Source organism: Simochromis diagramma, unplaced genomic scaffold, assembly GCF_900408965.1.
Source record: "Simochromis diagramma unplaced genomic scaffold, fSimDia1.1 OVJJ01000304.1, whole genome shotgun sequence".
In the NCBI taxonomy this organism is placed as follows: Eukaryota; Metazoa; Chordata; class Actinopteri; order Cichliformes; family Cichlidae; genus Simochromis; species Simochromis diagramma.
The window spans coordinates 11480879-11504804 of NW_024387030.1; the positions used below are offsets into that span (position 1 = coordinate 11480879).

Genomic DNA, 23926 nt, shown 5'->3' on the forward strand with positions numbered 1-23926 from the left:
GATACAAGTGAACTGTAATTCCACAATGTTAAAAAATTCTCACAATATAATGTCAATAAACCAAACTGCCTTTTTTGCTTGTAATGGAAATTGCGATTACCCAGCGATACCAATCAGTTACGAGGTCTCAGTTCGGTTTGAACTGATTAGATGAGAGAAAACACACCACAGGCTTTTCTACTCACTCTGTTGCCACACTAGAGGGACCCAGAGCGACGTTTGGTAGGAGACTCCTTTTGCTTCCGCTTAGTGAAAGTAAAAAATAAAATAAATCAATGTTCTGCTCTTCGTGGGTTAACTTGAATAATTTAGTGAACTGAACATTTATCGAAAAAGCAAACACGGATGAGCCTCAGGGGGTCGATTTATTTGTTTGTTCATTTATTGCCCTGCAGTAATTTAGATGACTGTGCAGCAAGAAAACACTGCTTTTGTTTGCAGAGGATGAGCTGCGTATCTGCCCCTGAAAACAAGGTCAATTAGTGCCGTATGAATAAAGACGAAGCTCCACAGCTGACACACGCCTAGAGACTGCGCGCCACGTCGGTGTGTGTATGGATATGTGTGAGGCAGCGAGTGAATGAGAAGGAGAGCAGGTGTACATATATGTGGTTTCTGTCTGTATTTGAGTTGGAGGTTAATTGGGGGCAGTTGTCAGTCACAGGAGGAGACATGTTGAACAGCGCTCAGCGAGCTGACACCACGACTGCCTCCTGATGTGACCTGTCTGTCAGCTTACTTTACGCCCCGCCGGTGATGCTGACACTCTCCATTGTGCATCAGTTAAGTGAGGGACGGACCCATGTGTCAGTCCGCTGTCTTATTTAGGGATTTGCCCTACGAGCATGTGTTTGATTTCACATGATTACACATGTGTTTGGCCTCAAATCTTGCCCTGTGCATCCAGGAATGAAACATTTGGTTAAGATTTGCTTTTGGACTTATACCACCGATGATCCTCATCAGTTCAAACAAAGGAGCGCAGGTTGTAGATGACATAATCTGGCCTCAGATGAACAGAGGATGTGTCGCTTGAATGAAATTTCAAGCATGTTTCAGGTTGAGCTACCAAAACTGAAGCGATGCATGAGTTATGATATATCCATGCAGGCATCGCAATAGCGGGATGCCCCAAAGGAAGGCTGGCTACAGCTACAATTGAATGGATGTGCTCCTGATGACAGCGTGCCTCTGAAACGAGACATGAAATAAACAATACTTGGGTGGGTCTTTGTTTTTACAGTCCACTGCACGAGTGCGGCACACATTAATATGGCAGTGCCTTCATTAGAAAACTCATATCTGCCAGTATAAAAAGTCATAATAAAGGAAAAATGTTTCACTTGATAGCACCTTCTTAGATTATTTCAGGTTCATGAAGTTCCAACAGTGAAGGTGCTTCATATTTTAATGGGATCCTACTGATGAGCAATAAACTTGCGACTAAAAAGGTCAGAAATTCTGTTGCTCCCTGTGTTTGCCCGTCATTTTAAATCCATGGTCTCTTCAGACTGGAATAAATGTGCACTCTCCCCAGATTGATCTGAACATTGATAAACACAAATCAATATCCGAGTGAGCTCTGGCCTGGCTCTGTTTGATACAAAGTAGCATTTTCTTCAAAATGTCTCATTTTTAGATGCTAGTATTTTAACTAATGAACTACAAACAGCAGACCAAAATATGTAAAGTTAATCAATAGATCATCATTTACATTTTATCACCACTTCACTTTGATTCACCCCTTAGCTTTGAGCCTCATATTAACAAAAAAAGATACCCGGTTTTGCCAACAGTAAATCAGTACCATGTCTAAAACAAAACCTCAGCAGCTTGTCTTCTTTGTGCTTTTAGCAGACATCATTACCTCACCCATGTGCAAGTTTCTTTCCACTGGCGTCCTGAACTTTTTAGAATTGAAGATTTTAATCTCTTTTAAAGCTCGCCTGGGTCTGGCCCTAAGCTACATAACAGAACTATTGTCCCCATATGAGTCTGCTCGCAGCCTTTAAAGTGGGGCCCTTTTGGCCGTTTCAAAGTTGAGATTTAAATAGAAAGGTGACCGTGCTTTTGCCACCAGGGCCCCTCAGCTTTGAAATGACCCTGCCTGAGTAGTTCGGGCTTGCAGAGTCAGTGACATCCTCTAAATCACTTTTAAAAAGCTAACTTCTGTAGACTTGCTTTTGAATGTATTATATGAGGCTTTTACCTTCTGGTTACCATCCCTTTGTTGCCCTGCTAGCTGCCCGCCCCAATCTTTGACTGATTTTATTTGTATTCCTTTTGCTTTTTATGTATCTGCATATTTGTGTCACTTTAATGTCTTTAACGTTTTTTTAGTTTTAACATGACTTTTCTGTTTCAAAACCTATTTACTGTGGCATTTTGAATATTTTTAGAACTGACGTTATTTTCTCTTTTTTTAAAAATTGACATATAAACCCATTAACTTCATTTTGTCCCTCCAGTTTTCCAAGCACAAATCCTCACAAGCTGTTGATGCGTCTGATTATAAACATGAGGTTCCATCTGACTGAAGGAAACTGACAATGTGTCAGTCGTGCTCGCTCTGCCCTGTCAGCATCACTTTCTAAACAAAATGAGCCCTTCGAGGGGTCCCTTGGAAATCCAGCCTGCAGCACTTTACTCACCACAGCAAGACACTCTGTAGTTACAAAATATCCCAGAGGGCCTCAGAAATGCGTGTGTGGGTGCAACTCGACAGTTCTGTTTCCGTCATTAATGTCACATCAGCGCACACAATGTGCCCGTGCGTGCTTCAAACTGGAATACATTAGCACCTCGGCTTGTCGAGTCGTCCTGGATCTTCAGAAGGTGGAGTGGGGGTGGGATTACACTGTGCGAACATTTGTTCGTGTTTTTGTTATGATGCTTGATAGTTTACGACTGAGCGACAACTTCATCCTGGTCTCCAAGGCATGCAAAGCCACAAAAACAATTAACTATGACTATTTTTCACTCCGTTTTGGATCCATGCGTGTAAATTCTATTAAACAGCGACTTCTTCAAAGGTGTAATCCACATTTTCATATAAATGAATGTTTGCTCTGTTATTCTGGATCACTGATTGAAATTACACAGTTATTTACCGTCTCAGCTCATTTCTAGTCGATAAACGCTTTAACATATAACGCGCTGGGAAAACTAATCAGTAGTGTTCCACATTTCTGTCATCTCAAATTTCAGCAGACAAATAATTTGTTTGTAGGCAACAGAGTAATTATTATAAGCAGTTTTTGATGTGCAAATCTTCAGAAAGACTGGAAAATTTATCTACCTGGAGCAGTGTATATATATTGCAAACAACTGCAAGCAAAGGAAAGCTACACTGCTATGTGAGCAAGTCTTTTATCTGTTGCTTGTCTTTGTCTTGGGGTGCAGTTTTATTTTGTAGTCTGCTTTTCCCCAGAAGTCCACGCAGCTGCCCTCGCTGCTTCAGAGGCAACCCCGCAGTAGCGGTGCCCTTTCTTTGTTTGACAGCGCTGAAAAGGCTGCTGTCTGCTCCAATAACGTCACCCATTGTGAGCAGAGTGTTGAACAGTGGGAGTACAAGTAGTCCCTCAAACCACTGAGGAGCCACAATCACCAAGGTGAGTGACAAGTGGAGCTCAAGTGCAAAATCTTACTCAGTTGTTGTGCTGGGGGATCTTTTCTAGCAACAGCAAATAATCTTGTGTGTGATCGTAGAAATGCTTTGGAACAGTAATGAACCAGTTCTTTAATTCTCATATTTAATCTGATTGTTTAATAAACAGGGTTTCTTCAGTGAATAAAAAAAGCTGTATAAAATAGACCACGTCGCAGAGTTTCATGCAGCCCATGTCTATTACATTTGAAAGACTGCTACTCTCCTCGGTACACAGCAAGCTTAATTTGCAGTCCTCCTAATTCAGTAAGTAAGCTCCTGAGGGGCAGGATTAATTTCAGTTTTCTGCTCCAAGGAGGGAACAAACACCTCTTCCCCTTTAGAGGAGCCTTCGCTGCTTAAATAAAATATAGACCACAGACATGCTAAGGAAGTCTAAATGTCTGCGGGGACAACAGAGAGATCAAGCTGGGATCAGTTTTCCTCTGTTATAATAAAAGGAGAAAAAACCCCGCCTGAGATAACACAAAAGAAATGCCAGCCTCCTGAACATTTCAAGGAGGCTGGAGGGAAACTGCTGCATCAGACTGGATCTGCCTATAGTTAGGTTTGACAGTCTTTGTGAAGCAAAACAGAAGCAGAGCTGCTGTTGACGAGATACAGGCAAATGAAGAAAAGACAATGGGCTGCTTTTCACTAGAAAAACAAGACTAAACACTTTGATCAGCCCCTCTTTTTTCCTTATCAAACACATCAGTCGATGTTGCATACCAAATAATCAGCATTACTAGTAAAATAAAGATTTTTAGCTTTTGAATAGACTTGAATAGAATACTCTAATCTAAAATAATGTTGCAGTAATTGCGTGCATTTGCAGTTGTGACAGAGTAACAGATAGTGATGTATCACCTCCTCCACTTCTGGCTCGTTGCTTTAACACTCACAAGCTACAACTAATTAGATTTACTCATGTTCAGTATGAAAAACCTGCTTTTTGGATGTCTTCAGCATACATTAGCCACACTATAACAAACCCGCATGTAGGTCCAGCATTGCTACAATGTTGATATTTGATTGGTAGGTACAACTATTGCGTTTAGCATTCTAGTTATGCTGACACTCACTGAGTTGTTGGTGAGAGATTTCACTGGTGGCACAAAAGAGATGATCGCTGAGTCATCTGGGGACCGTGCATGTCTTCATCCATACCTGGATAGAAAATTGCACAGTGGACAGACCTCCACATTATTGAAGCAGCGTGTGAACATCTTAAAAGGGAACAAAAGAAAAAGCAGCAAAAAATCCAAAGTAGAGCTTCAAATGTCCTTCAAGAAGCCTGGAGAACTATTCCTGAAGACTATAAGAAATCCCAACAAAGCTTGCCTAAGAGAGTTCAGGCTGTATTGAAGAATAAAGATGGTCATATGAAATACTGGCTTTCAAACTCTTTAGAATTGTATAAACTTTCTGCCTTATATACTGTATTTCAATTTATACACAGCACATAAATTAGTGAAAAAGCAGCCAATGTCCGAAGAAAAAGTTTGCTCATGACTATTTTTTTTAAATAATTACTTAATTAAGTCTGGCTCTAGAAGTAAAATATTAAAATGGAAGCTGACTGAAGACTTTTGCAGTACTGTTACAGTCTACGGTGCCCAACAAAGTTATTGTTATTCTAAAGAAAAGCCTCCATTCAGTGTCCTTGCTGCATTAATTTCCCTATTAGAAAATAATGCACATCCTTCTTGGATACATTTGAGTACACTCTCTCTCTCTTTCCCCGTCTTTCCATCGCTTCACATACTTGAACCAGCCGACACGTCGGGGAGAAAGCTCGAGTGTTAATTGGGAGCGCTCCCACGGGAACTTGTAGGCGTCTTTCTTGTCTTCAGTGTTTATGGACTAATGTGATTGCCACGGTTCTCCCAGATTCATAGCTACTCGCGATTAATGAAGATGCTTAATATTCCTTTCAGAGGCGTGTGATCTGTTGTGCATAAATAACACTTAAGACTTCAAAAAAGAAACCCCAGCTGACACAGCTGGATTTATTGTACTATAAAAGATACGGTGGTATGTTTTTTTGTAATTGTTGCTGTGTTGCGGGACATGAAACCGCCTTTGTAATAAATTCCTCTGACACTTGCAGAGTGTTAATGATGTCAGGAAATCCTCAGGGATAATTTATGATGCTAGCTAGCCTAGCCTAACACTTTGAGACATGCTGGCTAGCTGATAGCCCTCTTTGTCTCTCTAAGTCTGGTAAGTTAAGCAGAGAGGCAGTCTCTTCATGTAGCTCTTGACAAGAAAGCCAATCTGGGTATTTCCCAAAATGTCAAACTACAGCTCCAAATTAGCTCATCACGGTGATCGTCTTAATAATGACAATGTAAAGGTCGGGATTAATGAGAATGAACCCATTTTAGCAGCAGACTTTCATCTAATGCTAATAAAGGCTGAAAAATTTGGCACATTTCACCCAGCAAAGGTTTTAGCTGAACTCATAACACAGTGTAACCTTCCCTGCTTCTACAGTGTTGCCTACAGGCTTCTTATTTTGAAAGTGAAATATGAAATCTCTGCATGCATAAATAACATAGCTGAAGTGAGTTAATGAGAGATATTATCATGTTTGGGGGAGATTATACACACCCTAGTGTGTCATGGTTTTTCAGCTGAGAAATTAATTGAATAATTATTTCTGGGAGCTTGTTATTCAGACTATTTAGATGATATGAGTCAAACATGTTTATTAGACTGATGGATGTCAGCTTAAATGCCTGCCGGCAGAATACAAAAGGTTAACAAAATATAATGATTTAAAATCCTGTAGCTACTGGGACAGCATGATTGTGTAAGTATAGGTTGTTAGATATGTTTAATTCAGTCAATTAATAAGAGATAAATAATAAAGGGGAATCAAATAACTAAATAACTACAAGTTTAAAGTTTCCCAGAGGTTCACTCAATCATTTGAGTCTAAAGAGCCAGACAGTCATCCTACAGGATGTGAAGAGATGATTATATACCACAGGATGTTGTTTACAGCCTTATTAAAATGGGAAGCAGCAATTGTGGAGTCAATTGTAAAACATGTTTCCTGCCTTTTGGGTAATCATTGATTAGCCCTCTGGAAAAAAAAATAGCTAAATAATAGCTCGGTGCAAAGAGAAGAAGTGGAAGAAACGCCAGTATACAAAATGGGCCAAAATGTTTCTGCTTTGTTTCTGTTTTTCACCAACAGATGTGTGGCCATCTCTTTTTCACAAAACAGTATTTAAATTTTACCTCCTTTCCATCTGCATTTATAGCTACTTTGTTGTTATTACAGTGAGTATTTTTACTCTGGTAAGGATGAAAGTGTGTAACATTGGCTATAAATAGTAATACACCTTTTTATATGATGCATGTGTTTGCATGTGTGTGTGTGTAAAAAATTGGTATATAAACCATCATCATTTTTTGTTTAAAAATAATCGTTTTCTATTTGCAATCGAAGTGCATTTCATTCTATGTATTGCAAAGATGCACTGTTACATTTGGTAGTGTTTTCAACAGCTCATGTTCACGTGACTCATGTTTGAGTCATGTGAATTAGACAACATGATTCATGTGAATTTGACATCATGTGAACATGATGTGTAGCGTTCAAAGAAAATCAAACAAGATATTTGACTAATTTCTCAAACTTACATGTCAGATTTCTCCTTAAACAAAGGTGGTTTGCTGTTGCTTGCATCTCTAAACATTTTTGGTTAGGCTTACATTTCCCACAAGAATTGTATGCACATTGTCAAATCCATTATGTTATCAACAACATTAAAATGTAATCTAGACAGTATTGAGTTTCCTTCCAAATGGTTGTCTAATGCAGACAGGTTGCATACAGATCAACAGGCCACTTGCTAAAAAAATGTACTGAATTTATTCAGTGGTTATCCAAGGCTGGCTTCAAAATAAAACCAGTCACTATAGGCCAGCGGCCCCCAGCCCCCGGGCCATGGACCGTGAGTCGTTTGAGTTGAGACTTGGGTGTGAAATTTGTGGTTTTCAGGTTTTTTATTGGGGGGTTTTTAATCGTTTTTATCATTAACTCAGTTTCCCCAGGTCTTTTCCCGTTTGTTATGAATACATCTTCTTTTTTTTGTGCCAGTACTGTTTTCCTTTTGTTGTAATTATCAAAGGTAGGTCCGTGAAAATATTGTCGGATATAAAGCGGTCCATGTTGCAAAAAAGGTTGGGGACCGCTGCTATAGGAGCTCATGTTAAAAAGCCTCAGCTTTAAATCAGAGATAAACCTTATACTCATCCTGTATCTGCATCCACAACCTAGTAATCTCCCCCTAAGCAGTTGGGTCTTAAATTTTCTAGTACATGTTGTTGTAGGTTTGGGTTTTTGCTAGTGAATGTTAAAATATAGATGTGCATTGCTAAATGAGCTAGCTCGCTAGTAGGGGTGGGTTTTTATAATCGATTTATCGATTAAAATCGATTCTGGCTTGGATAACGTAAAATCGATTCATTAAAATCCTAAATTGATTTTTTAATATTAATTTATTTTGCCGGAAATGCCAGAATCTCAGGTGAAAGATCACAAAATTTCAACAACCACCAAACAGCTAAGACAGTAAATGAGAGCAGGTACACGGCTTCTGCACAAAGACGTAAACACACAGCGCGGACCCGCGGATCAGAATCAGTGAGATGTCGCCTTTCTCAGCTGACGGTCGGGGCTGAAAGCCGACAGCTCGCTGATTCTGATCCGCGGGTCCGCGCCGTGTGTTCACGCCCTTTTTGCGCTGATCATATGGCTGTTAGTTTTATCTCTATCCAAACAATATTGACCGAACCAGCAGCAAAAGAAGATCTAAACTACGCTTCACATAAACATCGTCATGAATTCCCTCTGACTTTTGCTGACTTTTCAGGATAAAAATCACACTTCATGCACAGCTCTCTCTCTCTCTCTCTCTCTTCTGCATTATTCGCTTGCTTGTTACGCACAAGTCTACCGTTGTTTACAGCGCTGTCGGCCGACGTTTTTTTTTTTCCCTTTTACTTACTTCTGAAAAGTAAACCTAATTTCTGCCGTTCAATATTGAACAAATTTAAACTTTTTAAAATTAAGCAAAATGCAAAATGCTTAGCCGTGTCTCTAATAAAACCGCTGTAACTTCAGAGGTAATGTTCATGTGTTGATTAATGGTTTTCTTTCGTTTTTGATCTACTGCAGAATATTTTTATAAAATCCCAGGCCAGGAAAATCACCTTCATGTTTTTCTGTGTTTTATCTTCAGCTACTTTGACACAAAGGCCTCTGCTGTGATGCTCACACCTTTGATAAAGTCTTGCGTGTGTCAGCTTCCTTTTAATAGATACAAAAATATGTAAATGTACTGATCTGAATTATAATATTTCTGACTGTCAAAATTTCCCAGATTCAAATCGAATCGAATCAAATTAAATCGAATCGTGGATCGAATCGATTCGGGACCTTGTGAATCGGAATTGAATCGATTCTAGAAATCAGTGACGATACCCAGCCCTACTCGCTAGGACTAGCATTAGCTGACTACTCCCCCAGGTCCCCGGCAAATATAGTTGAGGCTTCAAAATGTAACTTTGAGTCATAATTTTGGTTACAAAACTTCTATTCTAGTGCAGTCATCAGGGAAAATGTTTCCATTTTTACCACAAAGGATATACCAAATACACACTTTATTTGGTATGTCCTTTCCAGCTGCTTGTTAATGCAAAAAAAAAAATCTAATCAGCCAGGTACATGGCAGAAACTCAATCAGAATGAGGAAGAAAGCTGATTTAAATGGTATGGGTCTGAGTATTTCAGAAGCTGTTGATCGCGACCAAGATATGCAGAAGAGCATCTCTGAATGCCTAGTACTAAGAACCTTGAAAACAGATTGGCCACAGCAGCAGAAGACCACACAGAGTGCCACTCATCCTAAAAACAGGAACATGAGCACGTTGATGAATCTGTGAAGAATTCAGGCATTCTTAACAAAGTGAATGGTAAGTGTAGAATAAGAAGATTCCCATTTATCAAACACCTTCCAGTGAATCAACATTTCTTTTTTAATTATTATTATTACATGTGCTATTTGCTTTACATTAACCTCAACCTCACAAAGGAGGAGAGTAATTCTTTTGATCTTAATGATGCAGTGATAAGCACCGTTGCCTCACATCTTCTCCCTCGCCCTGCATGTGTTTCCTCCGGGTGGTGTAGTTTCCTCCCACAGTGCAAAGACATGCTTGTTAGGTTAATTGGTGATTCAAAATAGGCTGTAGGTGTCACTGTGAGAGTGTGTGACTGTCTGTCTCTCTGTGTTAGCCCTGTGATGGACATGCAACCTGTCCAGAGTGCACCCTGTATTTATGTCAGCTGCCAAGTTAGATAAGCAGTTAAAAAAATGAATGGCTAGATGATGCAACAGTCTAGCCTCATTTGTTACAGCCTGCAGTCCTCCTTTATTTCTTCAACCTCAAGGTAAAATAATTAAAAAAAATAAAAGAGACAAGAAAAAGAAAAATGTGAAGCTTTCAAATTCTGCCTTTCATCCAGCCCATACTCCCGCATATTTATCTTTTTTCAACACTGTGCCTGATTGGGTTGTATCTGTGTGCGTGCGTGTGTGGTTTCAGCACATACACATTTATTTATTACAAAGAAATATATCATTCTTGTTTGATCACGGCTGTGATCGTGGGGCTGACTGCACAGTCCTATCTCAGTCCAACCCCACGCACCAGAAAGCAGATGTATACCTCAGTGGCAGTATCCTTAAAAAAACAATAAAAAATTATTTCCATTGGCTCCAGCTGAAAATGAAGCCTATTTTACAGATTAAAGGATCATGCCTTTGATATTTTACGCAAATAAAAGAAGCAGATGGCTCAGAAGATGAAATGGAAAACAAATCGTTGCTAATATGTTTAAAGCACGCGTACGATTTCACATAAATTCCATTTTCTAATGGCTGTGGTCAAGAACTGGCTTTGATAATGTAATATCAGGCTGTCTGCCTCAAGCTCCCAGAGCTCATACATCAAAGAAATAATTTCGACACCTTCTCTGATGCCAGAGACCTTCACACGCTGACTCTCTTACGCATTAACACATTAACAAACACTCTCACTCTTGGCAAAGCAAACTGAGATTTTCGTGGTGTAGTCAGGGGTAATGGTGACACCTCGTACTCAGCGTATCTGAAATGAAAATGATCAGGGAACGGAGCAGATAATATGTTGATTTCATTGTGGAAACAGGTGCCGCTGCGTGACACATCATCAATCAATCAGAACTTAACAATGATCTCCCAGCACTGCTGGTCATGACCTTTGACCTCAGCCACGAACCTGTATTTTTAGAATGATTTATGAGGGTCGAACCTGCGTTTAGCCGAAAATGGGTTAAACCAATGAGCCAAAACTGATATGATGTTTCTCCAATGAGACACATTGCTCAAATGACGAAAGGGCAAGCAAATGGGCGACGCTTTACACGTTTTTTTATTATATTTATGCGACAAATTCAGTTAAAACCAGCATGAAAACAATAAATCCAACTAACTAGTGTCTGTTCATCCACAGTCTGATCCATATTCCGCTCCCTCATTGATTTATTCCTTTGTCATAATGAACATGGCTCTGTTATTTCATATTCAGTCCCAGATACACCAGTCAGCTTCCTTAAATCTCCAGCCCGGCTAATTGGACTGTTTACTCCAGCATCTGTCACCAGAAGCTACAGGGCTTATTTTTAGAAAATTATTTATCCTTCTTCAAACCTACATTGACAGATTTATCGGCGTGCTGAGTCCAAAGAAATAAGATACAAATAAAAAACACTGGCATATCATCGTTAAATGTGTGCAAGCTTTACATGGTGAACGTGTGGTGTAAGCAGTGCGTATTTATGTCTAATATTAAGATTATTGGCAAAAAATAAAAGCTTGGGGATGAGTTTGCACATCCAAGCCAATAAATGCAATAATCACAGCATGTGGGCAATTAATTTGCTTTTTTTTTCCAGCTCTCAGTGCTTAACACTCACAGAAACAAAGAATTTGCAGTATTTGAACATTTTTTTGTGAATTATTAAAGCAACGAGTCGCTGTGACCTTGGGTAAAGACCTTTTGAAGAACCCATAGTGTCTCATGAAATGACAAGCATGAATATGCCACTTTTATGTATCTTTCAGAATCTCCTGGAGATGGTTTAAAGCCACACGAGCTCCAAAGATGAGCCGCTGACTGAAATACTACAACATATTACACACGAGTGATACGATGAAAAGTGTGAGCTTGTCAAAATTCACAGAAAAATGTAAAGCCAGGCATGTAAGGTAATTTCATTAGTAATGCTGCAAATCAGTGTTGGGTGGAGATATGAACATTACTTTATATAGCACAAACTGTGTCCAGGACAGGAATTATTGCACTACACTGCTAACATCTCCTCTTTGCAAGCATCTGCACAGACCTTGTGCTAATACACACAGCTTTAACAATAGCGATGCTAAAGCTGTGTGTATCCCAACCCCTGCACAGCAGCCACAGCCTGACCTTCAGCATGTAACAAAGGCAGCGATGGGCAGCCAGGCTTGCAGCACTGCGGCTTGCATTTCTACCTGTACATGTGACTTCTTTGAATTCTCCTTTGGTTGAGTTTTCATACTTAAATACCAAAAGAAAGATGTATTTGTGTCCTCATCAGGTTAGGGACATGTTTCAGTGTGTGAGAGTGTATCCTAAGGTTTACGTAGCTAACTGGTAAGCATGTGACAGTGCATTACAAAAGGAATACAACAAATCACTTGAAAACAAATCCCAAAATCTGGATCTGATTAAAGTCCCCAAGTAATAATGGAGCAGAACTTGGTTATCTGCAGTTTTTTCAAATGAATCGCTCTGGTTGCATCACTGCAGAGATACAAACGTTCATACCAAAGAATCGCCCTTGCACAGACAGCAGAAAAACACACACACACAATACAACATTGCTGCAGGCCAGGTGACCTTGAGCGGTTGTGGTGAAGCAGAGTCTCCATGGTGATGCACCTGAAAATCTCACAAAGGTACAGTGCAGCTTTTATAATCTTTTCTGTCAGATAATTGTCTTTGACTAAACACGGCTGGTATTACTCCTGAATTTAATAAGAAATGAATAGCTGCGGCGATGAATGAGGAAAAACAGGTATAAACGGAGAGCAAACCGAGCTGAATATTCATTATCAGAACTAAAAACATGAAAAAGCCAAAAGGTGCTAAAATAGGAAAACTCATCAGTGATCATTTCCTTTCCTTCGTGTACTGCTACTGACTCTATAATACACTGCTGTCGCAGTGTGATAACTCACAGATGATTCAAAGTTTGGTCCACATACGTGTAAGCCTGAAGTCAATTAGGCCACAAGCTGTGAAGTGTTATAAAAGTAGTCGGGGGTGGATGGGTGGGGGGGCTCGGGTGATGTGAAGGAATCATCTGTGTTTGGCTGGTGGCTGTCTGCCAGCACGGTTGTTTATTCTCTGTAGCGGTCGATCTATTTTACAGCCCAGATGGCTGTGATTGCTTTAGGAGAGAGAGATACGAGCTACCTGACAAGGATTACAATGAAATCTGTCTTTATGCGCCATCGTTTTTCATAACGTGCTCCTCCACTTACATTTTGCTCATGCATTATTTGGTCAATATAATCTGTCAGATTTAATACATTTCCTTTTAGTGTTATAATAAATAAAACTGTTATAATAAACAGCAACCCAGCCGGGGATGACTGCATTTTCAAGTCCACACAGTCATCATTTATAAAGTGCTTAACAAACCTGAACATCACAGCTAACAGGTGGGTTTTCTCATTTCAGTGCAGCTAGCCAAACAATGAAGAACCACTTACTGCTTAAGAGACACAGAGTGGAAGTGGACAGCATATCCTTGGTTTCTCATTATTGCAGGCAGGGGCTGTACAAAAGTGACCCCCTTAGACTTGTGTATAGTTTTAGTCCCCTTGTTTTCCAGTGAGTTATCAGTGTTGCTAGTCTGTTAGCCTTATCAGCCAACCAACCAACCTGGTGACATCACATTCTGTACTGGCACAAGATGGCGCTGAACATGTTCTAACTTTAGCTTTAAGAGCTTATTTCTTATATTTAGCGTCACAGAGAGTGTTAAATCTATGTCTGTTTCTAAGAGCAGGTTAGTGAGGTAGTGTTTCATGTCCACTTCATGTCAGCAGCCGCAGACATAAGTCTTCATGAAATTGGGGCTACAGCTGTTGCGTTCTTACTATCAAGCCCTCCTGAACCTGAGAGATCATCAGGAGCATCTTACCTAGGATAAGGAGAAGAAGTAGTGGTCCAACGTCCTCTTTTTAAATGAAAGTAAGTTTTGCATTTTATTTGAAAATCAGGGTCCTGGACTCTGGAGGAAGAGGAGAGGCAGTAAATCCAAGGTGTTTGAAATCCAGTCTGAATTTTCCGCAGTCTGTGATGATTTGGGGTGCCATGTCATCTGCGGGTGTTGGTGGCAGTTGAGCCACTGTGTTTTTATCAAGTCCAAAGTCAACACAGTCGTCTAGAGGAGATTTTAGAGCACTTCATTCTTCCATCTGCTGACAAGCTCATATTGCCAGAATTGCTATCAAATGGTTTGCTGACCATGTTATTATTGTGCTTGACTGGTCAGCCCACTCGCCTGGCCTAATCTATGGAGTAAGAAACACTCCACTGAAGAATACAGACAAACTGTGACTAAGGTCACAATAAAAAAAAAACTCTGAGCTTCAATAACATCACAGCAGTGCCACAAACTCTCCTGTGGCTTGCTATACTGCCTATAGGACTGTGCTCGAGTGAAATATATTTATTGTCTCACAAATGATTGTACGTAAGAATCTCAAATTGCTTTCCAGACTCAGGTTCAAGGATACAAATGGAAACAAAGTAATAGAAAGTCAGTGTGAAGCTGAGGTTTGAATTCTCCTTTCGTTGAACATTTTGTTTTGATTTCACATGAAAATTACTTTTCACCAACTGTCAGTACTAATGCTTCATGTACGACTGATGTCACATGACTTTTTACTGCTTACCGCAAATGCATTTGTATTGATGGTGTGGTTTAGACTTGAAGGTTTCCATTTTTCCATACATATTCAAGCAGATGCACGAGCATGTTTTAATCCACATTTTAACCCTTTGTGCTGTAAACCAGCCTTGATGTCAAGACTGCAGTGTGGAATTTCAAAAAAGTTAAATAATCTCTTATATGGACTTGTTCCAGAAGTCCTGCCTCTCCCACAGCGCTGTCCAGGAACCAAATAAAAACAGATCCTGAACCAAATTTAAACTGCTTGTTCTTTAATGTCAGCTTATTCACTTGTGCTGTTGTCTTGTCTTTTGTGATGACGCTAAAAGCCGTTACACAAAGTCTGTGTGTGATGAAAGAGCTCTTCCGGGATGTGAGAGCACTCTGAAATTGCTCGCTGGATGCGTTTGCCAGTAATGGGTGAATAAACAAGATGGAGTGAGCAGAATGAGAATAGATAAGTAGTGCGGTGGGTTAGAAATGTTTTCATGGAACAGCTGGAATCGAGCTCGCAGTGCGATTCCTTTAAGGACAACATATATTCCCTGAAGTGCTGCACTTAGTGCTAATTTATTGTTTATGTCTATACGCCTTATCATAATATTGCATTTTTCCAGCATTGGCAATAAACGAAGTGCTTAAATCAGCTATACAGAATTCAGGTAGTTAACGTGGTATAAATTTAAAATAACATAAACATGTTATTTTATTTAGCAGCTTAAGGAACCATAAATTAGATCTAAAAATAAAGTGAAAATTGGACTCCATCCCACAAGCACGATGATTTCTAAAGCTGCTCTTTATCTGCTCAGTGACAAAAACGCAACTGCTTCCTAAACTTAACTTGTATTTGTGACTTGTGTTCGAAGCCCCCACACATCCACAAAATGAGCTTTAAATATCTTTTTTTTTTCTCCCTGCACAAAATGACTCAAAAATCTGGATCAGAAATGGGGACTGGTGACGAGTTAAAAATAAAAATCCAATTTCACAACTCCTCTTCTTCTTGACAGAAAAGGGTCGTGTGATTGTAGGTAAACTGACTGCTGGTGTCATGGCAGTCAGGCCCATTTGTGTGGGGGTGTTTTTCGTCTTTGGGTGAAGCTCTGCAGCTGGGCCCATGGAAAATAAATGATTATCTGGCTGCGAATCACCCAGTTGCACTATGAGGATGCTCCAGATTAGGTTCTGTTATAGAGTTCAAAAGATTGTTGGGTGAGCGAGTCTCGCTCCAAAAACCTCTTTTGTTGCAGAAGAAGGACAATCTTGTATCGCTGTTGTTTTTCAAATCCATGAAGGATAACACCGAGAGCTTGACTGGGCTGTGAGTTGGAGCTTCGCACTGCTGACTGTGTAATTCATCTGTGCCTGTAGCATTCATTTGCATAGTGTTTGCGCAAGTGAGCATTCACTGAACCACCTGCTAAGTCTTCTGATTACCACTCTGCTCTGCAGAGATTAGAAAAAAAAGGTCTTTACATGACTAAATGGTGCATGAAGGAGATTCTACCCACTGACCATACGCTGCTTGCCTCTCCACTGCACCAAAAAAACCCTCCCATCTCTGCAGTGGTATGTGATGCAGTGTTAACAGTGACTGACTTAAACTTCTTCAGATAAATGAAAGAAAATAATATCTCTAATTTTATGTATTTATTCTTTATTAAACACATGCATCACACGTCCTCTTATTTTTGTGTCCTGGTCTCTATCCAAGAAGAGGAAACTGACTCACAGAAGGCATAAACTCACAACTTTTGGAGACTTTCTGTTGTGCTGTGTTGTTCCCTGCGAGAGTGAGCTCGCAGACTTTGATCCTGCCTGTTTATTTCTCTGATATTACTTTCAGAGTGTGGAGCTGGCTGTTCAATCACAAGTCTTTGGGAAACTGATCAACAAGCACCTTTGATTTGCCTAATGAAGCCAGGTTGCTACGTGTAATTGCTTGATGAAGTGAATAATGAGGATGCGCCTGACGCTGAGCTGGAAAAACAAGTAAAGAACTCCTCGAGTCGATTTAGTAAACATTAAATTTGGGATTTTTTTTTTTTTTACTTCTTCTGCCAGTTGAACTAATTTGATGTAAATTCAATTTATTTTGCAGCGCTGCGTCGACTATGGCATGAAGTGTCTCCAGCTGGGGAGGAACGGAGTATAGAAGTGGCAGATTAGGAAACAGTTAAGAACCGTTAGTACTGAGCGGGTCTCTATTTATGCATCTTTTCCTGCTCCCCCGCCCTTCCTCCCTGCTTTCTCGTGCCTCCTCGCACGCTCCCATCGAAACAAACACATCAGAGACAGACAGCCTGCTTTGGAGACTCGTCTGCTAACATGCTGTGTGTGTAATCACTATATTTTCAGTCTCCAAATGCGTCTTGCTCTCTCTGATTTCACAAAAATGGGAACGAGTCTCTTGATGTGCAATAAATGAAACAAATCTTACTTCGCATGTTATTCTGCGTCTGTTTTGAGAGACTTTTGCTCGGCTTGGACTGAAAACAATGACTCCAGAATGTAGGCAAACTGCTCAGATGACAATTGGCTGTAACTGGAGAAGGATCAATATTGGCTGAAGGGGGGGGTGCATTATGATGCTTTAACGCAGACTCCTTATAAAATCAATCGCTCTAAATCACTTTGCAATGTTCATCCACGAAGCCAGATGGATGTGACAATGGCAGCAGCCTCCCAGTGCAGAGGATTTAGAAAAAAATGAGCTTCTACAAGTTGATGATAGAGTCATAAAGAGGCCTTTTGTCTTCACAGACAAGTCTGTCTTTAAAATCCCGCCCTCGGTGACTGAAATAACCATGATAATTATTATGATTGATGTGTGTCGCAAGTGTCTGCCCACTGCTTTGGGAGTGGATTGACACCACGTTAAAACTTTGTTCCAAACATGAACGAACAAGCAGTCTGAATGGAAGTCACTTTATGTGAATTAACTACAGATGAATTCCACAAACGCCATTTATTACTCGTTGATGTTTCGCTTACACTGTCTGTCTTGGATATACTGTCCCGCCGCGAGTGATCAGCGGCTGCTAGAATCTGAATCAATCTCAGCTTAGCAAGCGTTGAGCAATTACTTGGATGACTCCTCAGCCTCTTTTGTTCTGCCAAATCTGGAGGCACTGGCATCGCGCGCAGTGTCTTTTGTTGTTCTCCCATAATGTTGAATCGCCAAATGTCATGTATTTTCCACAACAAGATACATGTAATTTGGGAGATGGCTCTACTGGGAGTGCATAGTGGAAATAATTGCGCAGCTGTGCAGGACAGGAAAAGGACTCCTAATGGTGTGAATGTGACTCCCGTCTACAGTAAATAAATAGATGAATAGTGTTCAGAATAGATTTAGTAGCTTGAACACTGCACTAAAAATACACATCATGGTCCATTTTTTAAAATTAGCTTGAGATGATTGTAATCACAAGCCACCACAAAGAAAAAGAATGTTCACATGAAAGTGAACGTCAGCATAAAAACTTCAGCTAAAAGACAACAATGAGAGGGTCGTGAAACTACATTTCACACATATCAGCAACAAGTACATAAAGAAAAGCATTAAAGTTTAAAAAGAACCACAAATACTTCTACTGCAGGCCATAAATCCCATAAATGCCCTCACTTACACACCATTAAAATCACATGCAACACTGTAATTGATTTCCAATTGTAAGATGAGAAGAAGTGTTGTCTTCACAGCTTTCCTTTTCATAAGAAAAGGAGAGGGGAAATGCTCATGCTCATGGATGAAGAGAACTTCCTAGAATGTCCTCCGGACTTCTCTCTTGATGTATTTGACACATTTTCTTGGCTAAGAGACGTCAGAAAGCAACATATTGCGTCATGATCTAAAGAAACAGCCGAGAGATCCTCTGAAAAGGGTTGCAAAAAATGTCTTTTATGAGCTTTTGGGACACATACTGGGAAAGCAGCGGTGAACCTTCCCAGGAGCAGTCTATCAAAAATACTCCAAAAGCACATGAATGGCTCATCCAGGGGGTCACAAAAGAACCCAGAACAACATCTAAAGAACTGCAGTCCTCACTTGTCTCATGATTAAAGAGGCATCCATGAGGAAAAATCACTGCTGACCTAAAAGAACACAGAGGCCCATCTCACATTTTAGATTCTGGTTCAGGTTACTTTATTAATCCCCCAAAATGGCAAACTGTTTGCTGCTTAACCACACATGCTACTCACAAACTGACACAACCTACAGCTTTTAAACAAGAATCACAATCAGTGTTGCATGTCAAGGCACAGAATAACAAGAAATAAGTTCAAGGAAGAAAACAAAGTGAATACAGCCAAAGTAATGATGGTATGAAGTATCTGTTTGTTCTACACTGGGGTACAAGGTAACAGCTTGTGATGGCTTCGGGCTGCTTTGCTGCGTCGGGACCTGGACGACTTGCTGTATCGACTGAGCAATGAATTCTGCTCTCTACCAGAAAATCCTGAAGGAGAATATCCACCCATCACGTCCTGCCCCGAAACTCAAGAACACTTGGGGTTATGCAGCACGACAATGATCCAAAACAAACCAACAAGTCTATCTATGAATGGAAAAGAAAAAGAGTCTGGCCTCCTTAAGTCTGGACTTTGATTTTGCCATTCATGCTCAAAAACCCTCCAATGTGACTGATTTAAAACAATCCTTAAAAGAACAGTGGGCAAAAATTTCTCCAGAGATGAGAAAAAGTCTTTTAGGTTCCGCGAACCCTTTTCTCTTAATAAATGGCATCGTCATTTAAGAACTGCGTCTTTTTGTTTGTAATATTTTATCTAATACTAAAATTTGATCTGAAACATGAAACAGTGGCAATAAAAGAGCTAAAAATGCGCATTTTGTAGTTGTTTTTGGTGTGTAGTTGAAATTCCTTGCTATGTGATGAAATAACTCAACAGTAACACAGCTGGGTTCCATCGCTGTGTAAATAACGAAGGTATTGGATGATGCTGGTCGTGGATGATGCGCTTCCCACTGCGCTCCAACACCTCAGATCACGTGACTAGCAGGCGCACAAAGCGCAGCCTTTATAACCGCCTGCTCCGGCAAACCCACACACCCCACCGGCTGCCTGCTTGGCTTTACTGTATGTTTGACACTAGCAGTATCCGAGGAGTCAGCTCGTGATTATTAAACCACCAAAGCAAGAACAACAACCAACAGATTTTTATTCTCGCTTCCAGTTTTTGGGTTTTCAGTTACTTTAAATGTTGGTCAGGAGTGAAGGCAGAAACAGCAGACCGGTTTACTCCCAGTGTAACTGAATTGTTTTTATTTCTATTTTTTAATTTCTTTTTTTTTTTTTTTCGGATCCGTGCTGGGTATTTGTAGCGAGAAAATCAAGGTAAGCGTTTTTCGCAGTTTTGTTTTTCTTTATTTGTTCTTGTGAGTGCTGCTGGTAGCTTCCATACTACTATCGCGCTCTCGCCTTTTGAAAAACTGTTAATAATTAATACCATCATTACCGACATTACAATGTAAATGATCCATCGGACAGATACAGTCGCTCTTCATCGTGTCCCTCCCTTGATGTCTAATTAGTCCAGTGATTGCTGCAAAATATCGTAATGCTTAATGACCTTCTTTAATTAATAAGAAATCCCTCTATGTCCTACATTCTTAATGCAGTGATTTCCCCCGAGGCTGCACAGGTTTGTCATCAACTGTTCAGTTTCCCACTATTGTCTGGGATGCATCTGTTGTGGAGTCAGCTGGTTGATACACAGAATAACTCCCAGTAACAAATTCATCTTCCACTATATTAATCTTTAAATAAGAGCTGGCACTATCTCCTGTATTGAATATGTTTTAATGTGATGTAACAAGAGGTACTTTCTTGTGTTCTAATAAATAATTGCATTTTTCTTCATAGATGTGCTCTTCTACACTCCTAATACCTCACATACCTCTCCACTGAGCATCTCTACAGCCTCAAAAACCATGAAGCTGGCTTTGCACAGGATAGCAGGCACCACGGTGAGCACCTTAACAACAGGTGTCCAGTATTTCGGCTCCAATGATGCCATCTACGACGACCCCTCAGCAGACTCGAGGCTGATCAAGAATGGATTCCACTATGAGAAAACTCACTCTGCTCCCATCAGCAGCTCCTTTCCCGGGATTGTCTCTGGAAGCAAGGAGGTCATTTTCAGCGCCCTCTCTCCCATTTTTCCCACCAATGTCTCAGACTTGCTGCTGGGTAATGCCACCGCTGTGGAGAGCGGAGGAGCGCCACAGTGCGCCGAGAACTTAGCAGACAATATGGAGTGTTTTATGATCCTCACTCCCGGCCAGCAGCTCGCGGTTGCCATCTTGGCACTCACTCTGGGTACATTTACTGTGCTGGAGAACCTCGTGGTGCTGTGTGTGATCCTGCACTCCCAGACCCTTCGATCCCGCCCTTCATACCACTTCATTGGCAGCTTGGCTGTGGCTGATCTAATAGGAAGCATCATCTTTGTTTACAGCTTCTTGGACTTCCATGTCCTCCACCGAAAGGACAGCCCTAATATTTTCCTCTTCAAGCTGGCTGGGGTTATTGCCTCCTTCACTGCCTCTGTGGGCAGCTTGTTTCTCACTGCAATAGACCGCTACGTCTCCATCCACAGGCCTATGGCGTACAAGCGAATCATCACAAAGACTAAAGCTGTCATTGCATTCAGCATGATGTGGACCATCTCCATCATCATCTCACTGCTGCCGCTGCTGGGCTGGAACTGCAAGCGTCTCGGGTCAGTCTGCTCTGACATTTTCCCTCTAATTGACCAAAAGTACCTGATGTTTTGGATTGGGATGACGAGCATTTTGCTCATATTCATCATCTACGCCTATATGTTCATCCTCTGGAAGTCTCATCACCACGCAGTCCGCATGCTAAGCCGCACCTCTCAGAGAAGCGTGATTGTCTACACCGCAGAGGGGGCTAAAGTGCAGACGGTGAGGCCTGACCAAGCCCGTATGGACCTCCGTCTGGCTAAAACCCTGGTCTTGATCCTGGTGGCCCTCATCATCTGCTGGGGTCCACTCCTAGCCATCATGGTTTACGACCTCTTTGGGAAGGTGAACGACTTCATCAAGACCATTTTTGCCTTTTGCAGCATGCTCTGCCTGCTCAACTCCACCGTGAACCCTGTGATCTACGCCATGAGGAGCAAGGACCTGCGCAGGGCCTTCCTCAACATTTGCCATATGTGCCGGGGAGCAACGCAGACTCTGGACAGCAGCGCTGAGAGTGACTGGAACATCAAGAGCGTGAGAGCCACAGCAGGCAGGGCGGGGACAGATGGAGGAAACTGTGCAAAGACTCGAATTAAAGTAGCCCAGGTTACAGTTTCTGGAGGGACTGACACTTCTGCTGCAGAGCCGGTCTAATAAAAGACGGTCCAATCTGCTCAAGACAACTGTGAAGTCAGGATAGTGTAGAATAGCCCCCATCCTCCTAGTGCACTCTTCTGTGACTGTGAAATGTGCCAAAATGACTGACAAACAGAACTGAAAGCAAGTTTTTGTTGTTGTTTTTTAATCTGTAATGTTATAAAACTGGATCCCTGTAGAGTGGAGTGTGATTAGTCTAACGAGGGCTGTACTTATTTCATTATGTTCTCATTTTTGCGAAAAATGAGTTGTCTGACTGACAATGGCAATTTTATGAAGAATAATTCAATAAATATTATAGCTGTATAAGAAAAAAGGGCATTTCTCTCCATTGTTACAAAGCAAATGCTATGCTTTGTTATCTTTGCTGTTGTCTGATTTTTTTTTTTACAGATTTAGCAGTAAAGACAAACTGCATTTGAAGATTTTCACATTACATTATACGGCAATATTGTGTCAGTCATGCAAGGTGAAAATGTGTCCATCCTCATACAAAATAGCAGTTTGGAATAACAGAACATTGCTGTAAGTAAAAGCATTTCATTAATAATTTTCAAGTGACTATTGATGATTTTGTAAGTCCATGATATTGTGAAGTTTGTCAGTACCTTATTTATTTATTTTGAAAAGTAAAGTGTTGAACTATGAATGGCCTTTTGATCAGATCAAAACTATAGCCTGTGGTGTTTTGGGAGTGTTGCTTAGCTGCTTTTTTTCACACCGGCTTACAAAAAAAAAGAGCATCTTTTGTACAAATCTACACTGTCATATTCCTGTGAAGCATACTTTGTGCCACTGTGTCTCATTCCTGTGTGTAAATGGAAGAATGTGCTCGAAAATGTGAAATTTGTCTATTTTTATCATAACTTTGTCAACATGCCTGGTATCTTTTTCAATAAAATGGTGAAAATCAGCTTATCGGTACCTAAACTTACTGCGCACACACGCACAATACGGTTTTTTTTTTCTTTCCTTTTCAAAGTCAAAAATGTATGTCACTATCTGGGGTATTGGAGTGTCACATGTTCTACAAGTAAAGGTGAGTTTTAAGTGTGATTGGCCTTAAAGTAAGATATTTTACTTTTTCAGAAACAAGACAAAAGCTATTAATGTAAATATTTCAGAGTCATGAAAGTGTCATCTTTCCTTTCTTTAACTTTTCGCCTTGCGACCCCTTGGTACTTTTTAGGAGTTAGTAGAAGAATAAACTCGTATGTGTCTTTTTGTGTAACACTGCCCTCATGTGGTGATAATTATCTTCACATTTGAACTATATTTTATGCTTTTTGACTGTTCTTCCTTTTAACATTCGTATTTATTTATCACTAGTTGAAATGTCCATTGATGTCAGTAACTTAAATTACTACTTTTTCAACTTTTGCTGTTTGACACCTAGTCAAACAAAAAATACTGATAGAAAAATGTCAGTTCAACTTAGACTTTTTCTAATTCCAAGTCGCCACATTCATGATGCAATGCTGACAAGTTCCAGTTGTAAATAATGATATTTACAGCTCAGTTCATCAGAATTTGCTGACATCAACAGTTAAATTCTCACTAGTGGCAATTCCATATTACAGATGCAATTTGTAAATTTTAAAAAGTTGAGAAACAGCAACCAACAAATTCTTAAGTGCTGACGTTGCATAGTTTGCCCACCAGATGGTACTCTGCAACTTCCCTGTTGGGAACAAGTGTTTGGAACCTCACAAACACATGGTTGGTAAATCTGATTTTGTGTGTGTTTGAAAGAGTAAAAAAATAAGCTATGGAATATCAGATTTTTAGATCATCGGATAATGGTATATGTCGCAATTAC

The 23926-nt window shown here is 40.4% G+C and overlaps 1 protein-coding gene across 1 annotated transcript; it reads left to right on the forward strand.

Annotated features, from left to right (window-relative positions):
* Positions 1 to 19521: 19521 nt before the first annotated feature.
* LOC120740497 (cannabinoid receptor type 1B-like) lies at positions 19522 to 23003 on the forward strand. Its single transcript, XM_040042900.1, has 2 exons — positions 19522 to 20077; positions 20606 to 23003. The coding sequence occupies exon 2, from the start codon at positions 20674 to 20676 to the stop codon at positions 22102 to 22104; it is 1431 nt and encodes a 476-aa protein (XP_039898834.1). The 5' UTR covers positions 19522 to 20077; positions 20606 to 20673; the 3' UTR covers positions 22105 to 23003.
* Positions 23004 to 23926: the final 923 nt, after the last annotated feature.

Excerpts from the sequence above, each read along its gene's own strand:
- LOC120740497 (XM_040042900.1), top strand. The coding sequence starts at position 20,674 with ATGAAGCTGGCTTTGCACAGGATAGCAGGCACCACGGTGAGCACCTTA.